Consider the following 7,425-nt stretch of genomic DNA (forward strand, 5'->3'; position numbering starts at 1 on the left):
AAGTGGAATAGTTTTCGAAGTGTCGAAAAACAAAAAACAAGTTGATATTGGTCAGGCAAAACGAAAGGTGACATCAACTAAGCCAGTAATAACGCAAAGTAAAAACAGTGACCCTTGAAAGCGGTGAAAGTAAGAGCAACCAAATCGAGATTGATTTCAGTTCTGCATCTAATTTTTTGATAGGGTGACGCGCATGTAAAGTTAACTAAAAAACTAGAACTATTCTGGATAATCGACATAACGCAATTGGAAATTTCTCGAAGATCAAATAGTTCAGTGATGGAGACGTACTCTTACATGTTCGTAAAATCAGTAACTTTAATATGCGTTGTTTTTTCTGTCTGAACTTCTAAGTCACGTTACAATGCCAACTGGTTCTTTTGATAAAGACACATCTCCTTACCTGTAGGTAACACTCTCCAAACTGGCAGGCTCAACATTTCTCAGACTCTGCAGGGTTGGAGCTGCAGCAGTGCGTGTTCACCTTCTCAACACTGCCGACTGCCTCGTTGCACAAACGTTGTATTCCCCAAGACATTCACTGGATCGGGGACGGTAAGTACTAGTCAGTGATCCGGAACACTTCAAGGCACCATCCAAAAGCGCCATGTAGTAACGAAAGGTCTTCGGTCGAGCAACACTCAGGGAATATTAGCGTCTTTCCACTCGATCGATGTCATTTTTTGACCAATCTCTAGGTCGACTCGATTTTGTTGATCCCGTAACTTTGTCGACTAAATCTATTCCACTTTACTTCTCCCCACATGAAATACGTTTCTTGTTTTACATGAGCTCACCAGCTCGTGTCTTGCTTTAAGAGGTCAGTGTAATCAGCTGATCTTTTCCTTACTCGGTTGCCACAGCGCCAATTGTGACCACATTTCCCTGGATAGCATTCATAGTATCCTAATAACTTCAGTTTGTGTTTTGACGTAGGATATTTCGTCGTAATTAACACTCTATTTGGCACCGTAAATTAAAATTCCAGAGATTAAGAACGGGCATCGAAAGACAAATTAGACACAATTAACTTTGAAGCTTTGGAATCTGAAAAGGCGAAACACCTCTGGCACGTACGCTCCAGAGAACAGCACGATACGTGGACTATTTGAGAATGTTGAGTTATTTCGCTTGAAATGCGTGTACAGGTCAATCTCATTATCATCAAGTAACTGATAATGCCTTGCGCGCCCTGGCTTCAAAATTGCAGGTTAACGTTCACGTGACGGTCAGCCATGGTGAGGCGTTCTCACGCGTCCATTCGCCGTCAGCTATGTGGGTTGAGTCGGTTACTACACGTGACTTTGAAGTGTGTGCTCGTGAGTCAGGTATTGGATCAAATGGTACAGGAATCATCAACTGGTTGGCTTTCCAAGATCATCCTCAAATGACGCGTGGTAGTGTTTCTTTTACTGGAATATGGACAACCGAGACTAAGTGTGACAAAGTTACCTTCTCACAGGTAAGAAGAAATAAGGAAATAAAAAAACAAAACTGTGAGGTCAAACCCCTCTGAACATGTTCTACCGTAATAAGAAAGACTTTTGACCAACTTGCAAAGTGAATCCCGCCTACTTCATGTGGAACACATTTCCATGCTCATTTAAACAGGCCACTCAATGCTCAGAAATTTCGGTGGTGGGTTGTAAAGTCCAGATCTTGCAAGGTAAAGAAAGGAAGATTTAGAAAAGATTTCGAGCTTTTCGCTCTCAGCCAATGAAAGACAAGATATCCAACATATAAACCTTTAACTTGTGGCCATGATATGTTGTCTAGCTGAATGGTTTTTATTGGAGCTAAGGTGAATTTACTCCATAGACATAAATTCATATATGATCCAAAAACATTGCAGAGTTTTCTTGGAGGACCGTCCGTGTTTGTGTCAGCTAGGTACACACGTGACACAAAGCCAAATGACGCTATGTATGTTTGGTTGGAAAATGTAAATTCCAGAAGTTTCGAGGTGTGCATCCGGGAGTTCCTGCCCTTCGATGGAAAACATCGAGACACCATTGTGGTAAGAGATACATCTACTGTAGTTTTTATGGGTGAGCGTGTAAGCCAACTTTACTGTTTTCTTCTTTTTTTTTTTTGTTTTTTCTAGTCTGATAACCTTATACTTTGTTTGACGGCAACTCATGCTTTGCATTCATTTATTCCAGGACTGGTTTGCATTTGTTGGCAATGGCTCTGAATTTAATTTTACGCTGTCAGGAGAAGCAGATTTTCCAAACAGTAACCCGCCAACGGCTGAAGACAATTATGGTTTTTGTCAAGTGAGTGAAATCTAGTCTCGTTTACTGTGAAGTTTGAGGAGCTATTTCAAGGTAAAAAAAAACGTTCGTTTTCAAAACAGAGCTGAGCTACGTAGTACCATACAGATTTTCTCTCCTATAAATTTGTTCTCTCTTTAATTTTTACAGGAGGTGCAGTTCAACACAACCTTTTATGCCTCACCTGTTGTCCTTGTGTCTGTGCATCATTTGTACAACTCTCAAGTCAGGATGAAAAGCCTTGTCTCACCCAAAAATAACATCATATCAGCCTGGGTTGAGGTACATGATCGCTCTGATTTTATGGTTGTTATTCTGCTGTTGTTTCAACTTGTCCTCTCTGGTCTCCGTGTAGGAAGTTAGCCTCACATCCATGAGGATTTGTGTCAAAGACTTGAGTGGAACAGGAAGCAAACACGACCCTCTGTATGTTAGCTACGTCGTTATTGGAGGTTTGGGTTCAACTTGAATGTATCAGTGCAATTATTTGATATCGTTGCATTGGTATCTTTCTTTAATTATGAGTTAACTATCATTTTGCTTCACATTCACAGATCTCAATCCCTGTCTAAATGTGTTCTGCCCATCATTCGGAGTCTGCAAAACTTACAGTGCCCATGAAGCTCGGTGTGTGTGTGACGACAACTGCCCGTCGTATAAAGACCCTGTCTGCACGGAAAATGGAACGACATATGTCAATGAATGCCTGTACAAATTTAGCTTCTGCAAGGGTCTGGACAATAATACCTTGTATCATCCTGGCAGCTGTGAGGGTAAGGCCTTATTACTACGAGAAGAAATTTTGTCTTCCACTAACAACACAGACACAGAATTTAGGATTTTCAAATGCTGACTGAAACCTCTGGAAACTTGCATGAGATATAACAGGAAAAAATTGGTCACAACTGGTTTAGAACTTTAGCGTTTCCAATGTTTACAGGCTTTCCAATCATTCATGGTCGGGTAAAGCTCTTTCGAGTTCCCAAATGGTCAGACTCAAGCTGCAAAATAGTGGTATTCCCACCATACCGCTTCTATCCGAACAAAGAAGTTCAAGTGCAGATCACCCTTAGCCACATGAACCTGAATGACTCCGACACGGTGCATCATGCTATCACATTTTGGACAGAGAAAGTCAACAATCAAAATTTTACAGTCTGCGCAATGCGATCTGGGAGGAATGGAAACAACTTCAATCCTTTCGCCACGATTGATTGGATGGCGTACCAAGGGGCACCCCCCGAGGGAATGACGGGAAGAATCAAAATGACAAAATGGTGGTCAGGAACGAACTGCGCAGATGTGACGTTTCGAAAGGTAATTTACTATTTAAATAGTTGTATGCATCCAGATAATTCTTTTATACATCCAGTTTCATTCTCGTTTCATTGGCTTAAATGAGGATAAAAACAACAAATAATACTGATAATAATTTTTTTTTAATTGATGATAATAACAATAATAATAATATTAATAGCAATAAAGTTAAAACCTGTTTGCATAACAATCAAATATATAAGAAGAAAACAAGATAGTAACTTAGCTTTCAAAAAAATCTGACAAAAAAACTAGGCTAGAAACTTCTTTTACGAGGCTCGCGAGTTTCTAGGAGAGTTTACTTAAGAGCAAAGTAATGCTGATCTCAGCAGCGCAAAGGACACTCTTGCCCTGCTCCATGACATGGTAGTCACAAAGCTTTCGCCCTTCTTTGTAGCAAGTAGCTCAGCAAGTCTACTATGGTATCGTTCACATTCCATCGCCATTCCACCTGTCTTGCTAAAACCTAATGGCGTGAATGTAGCTTGCTCTACTTCTAACACGCGGCTTGCATACTGACGCTTCTTCTCTGCTTCTTGCTGCCTGAATATCTGTTCTGGATCCATATCTCTATAGGTGTCTGCATTTGGGTGGCACACTCTCACATCAAAAAAAGCCGACTTCTGCCTCTCCTAGAATCACCTAGCAACTATATCCAGTCGTGCATTAGGGGCGGTGTGAGCTCCCTATTCAACTCTTCTCTTGTGATGTCTGAAAAACTGATAAATTCGTATGATAAATACGCCCCGTTTGCATATCATAGCATGATCAAAAATGAAGATGTTCCCGCAAACACAGAGAGAGGGCGTATCAGGAACTTGTCAGCCGTTGCCTGAGTTTCACAGCGTCTCGAAACTCACTCTTGTTTAAATTTAAAATTCATATCTTTACTTGGCAAAACAGTAAGCCAGCTAGAAGCACTCTTCTGAGTGGCAAGGTTCACAGCTCTTAAAGTTTTTTCACAAATCGAGCGCTTCACCTCATCAAGTTTTTACTTCAGATACTGATTTTTCATTTGGCGCATTTCCCGTTGCACAGCGTGTATTTCATTTTCGTCTGGTGGCTCACGCGCCTGTGATTCTATTTGTTGGGCTAATGGACCAGCGATATTAGCCGATGCTACATACTCTACGGCTGCTACTTGACTTGGATTTATTAGGCCCATGCCTCCCATTCTCGCTGGCAACGCCAGCAGCTCGCGTTCAGCTTGTGTTCATTTATGACCTGTAATAGACGGTATTAGGGCATCAGCCATTGCACGCTCCAGAGGCGCGAGTAGATCCTCTATGTCAGGCAGAGTTCTCAGAGAGTACGTCCAGCGGTGTTTTAATCGAAAAGCGAACGCTGGGTAGCAAGCCAGCTGGGGCTGCGACAGAGCAAACTCAGCCAAATTTGTCACTTGCCCTACCCATTCCTCGACTTTATCGTTGACGCACTGCTCAAGATACATACATACATGCATACATACCTCATTTAATGTGGAAAGACGCTTAGCTTAAGAGCTAGTTTACAGGCATTCCACTTAATACCTAATGAAAACCTAACAACTAACAACGCTAATATCACAGCGGGTAAAATCATAAATTAAATACTGATTAAAAGCTATTTAAAACTGTTATTACAACATTTCCGCCGCAATCAAACTACTATTAAAACTAACGTTACTAATCTAGTAATCCTCGAAATTTAACGATCTAATTCTGTTTACTATTTCTTTGGTGCCCACTTTTATTGTATTGTCATTTGAGAGTGCATTCCATTTCTTGGCTGCAAAATATCTCCATGACTTGAGTCCATATTTGGTAGTGTTAACTTTAGGTAAAGATAAGACATATTCTTGGCGCCTGAGATTGTACTTAAATGAGCGTAAGTTAATAAGATTCCTAATTGCCCGTGGTGCATTGTTCGATATGATGTTATGTATTGTCAGTAACATGTCCTGAATTCCTCGAGATTCCATGGAGGGTAGTCTTATCCTATCCAAGAGATGCTGATAAGATGCATGTTTATCATTATAGACATATCTCAACGCTCTTTCATTGACTTTTTCGATTTTTGCAGTGTTTCTTTTTCCGTAATGGTGCCAAACATGGTTGCAGTAATAAAAGTTCGGTAGTATGAACGAACGATATAACGATTCCTTGGTTTTAAGTTGTAAAATATTTTGCAGTCTATTAAGCGCATTTGTTTGAGCACTCACTTTGCGGCAGATACTCGAAACTTGATCGTTAATTTAAGCTTACTATCGAGTACAACACCCAAGAGGTTAGTCTTTTCTGCGTTTCTGATATCAATTTTACCCGATTGAAGGAGTAGCTTATCTTCTGTTCTGCCAAGGACCATAGCTTGGTACTTTTCCGGATTAGTTCTCATGCCATTTTGAATAAACCATCATCATCATCATCATCATCATCATCTTTATTTGCGTTATTTTAACAATTAAAAAATAGTTAATTACAGCGATAACAGTTAGAAGGCGAGGAGACCCAAGAAGCCACCAGGCTTATGGGAGAGCCACCTCACTTAGAATAATAAATGGATATTTGTATCATCCGCATAATTAATACTGAATCCTGCATCGTGTTCTTGCATACGCCAAATCATTAATAAAAATATTAAACAATGTAGGTTCTAACACAGAGCCTTGAGGGACTCCTTTTAACACCCCTTGCCACGTGGAGACGGTGGTGGCAAGCTTCACTCTTTGAGGGTGAGAAGAGAGGTAGCTTCGCATTAAAGGTAGCACCTGATCACCTGAGTCATAGAATTTAAGTTTTTCCAGAATTAAGTCATGTGGTAGACAGGTAAAGGCCTTACTTAAATCAATGGCTACTGTGCCAGTAATGTTATGATTAGCAAGATCTTCCTTCCACTGTTCAGTGAGTGCAAGGAGCGCCGTCGGGCACCCATGATATTTTCTGTATCCAAATATAGAATTTATGAGGAATCTTCTCTAAGTGAACTGTCAATTGTTGATGAATAAGATATTCAAAGATTTTAGACATTGCTGGATCTTAGACATTTCTCGATGATATCGAGGGTTCTTCTGATGGATCGTGATCCTCTTAGGCATAGCAAAGCTGAACGAATGAGCGGAAATGACACCTTGGCTTAAATCCATGACATGGTGCTTGCATAGCTCTCTCCCTTCTTATTTGATACTAGCTCAGCTAAACGTTTATGGTCTATTTTACATTCTGTGCCCATTCCACCTGTTGTACTAAATACTAAAGGCGTAAAAGTTCCTTGTTCGACCTCCATGACCCTGTTGGCATACTGACGTTTCTTCTCTCTCTCATGCTGCCTGTAAACTTGCTCGGGAGTCTTTTCGCGGTAGGATTCTGCATTTGGGTGGCATACCCGAACATCAAAGAATGCAGATCTCTGTCGCTCCCAGAAACCTCGGGCGTGTATGTCGAGACTTGCGTCGCGGGCTCTGTTCGAACCCCTATTCAAGGTCTCCCCTGTTATCTGCTGAAGAATCGGCTCCACCTCGACATCACCAGATACTATGCATAGCAGGTCAGCTTCTAGATCTTGAAGCTCGTTGTGACGTTGAATCATAAAACCACCCCTCCTGCAGATCATCGCAAGATCAACATCAAAGAAATCTCCGCATACGCAGGTCTTCGGTAGATAATCATAACAATAATAATCATAACAATAATATTCATTATTATTGTTACTATTATAACTATAACAATTATGGTGATAGTAAAAAGGCGCTCATGATAAGAAATATCCTCTTGCCAGTGCGTGTTTAAGATGAATGTTGTTGCCCTGCGTTGAAGACTTTGTATTTTTTTTATGCCACCGATCGAACTGGGAGCCCATA

General features: G+C 40.8%; 1 protein-coding gene across 1 annotated transcript; it reads left to right on the plus strand.

Annotated features, from left to right (window-relative positions):
* The first annotated feature begins 352 nt into the window (after window positions 1–352).
* Window positions 353–5,021, plus strand: LOC148715979 (uncharacterized). Its single transcript, XM_088746195.1, has 9 exons — window positions 353–555; window positions 1,211–1,462; window positions 1,853–2,017; window positions 2,163–2,276; window positions 2,424–2,555; window positions 2,629–2,725; window positions 2,828–3,046; window positions 3,214–3,590; window positions 4,824–5,021. The coding sequence occupies exons 2-9, from the start codon at window positions 1,274–1,276 to the stop codon at window positions 5,019–5,021; spliced, it is 1,491 nt and encodes a 496-aa protein (XP_088602321.1). The 5' UTR covers window positions 353–555; window positions 1,211–1,273.
* Window positions 5,022–7,425: the final 2,404 nt, after the last annotated feature.

Source organism: Stylophora pistillata, unplaced genomic scaffold, assembly GCF_964205215.1.
Source record: "Stylophora pistillata unplaced genomic scaffold, jaStyPist1.2 SCAFFOLD_4554, whole genome shotgun sequence".
NCBI classification, from domain to species: Eukaryota; Metazoa; Cnidaria; class Anthozoa; order Scleractinia; family Pocilloporidae; genus Stylophora; species Stylophora pistillata.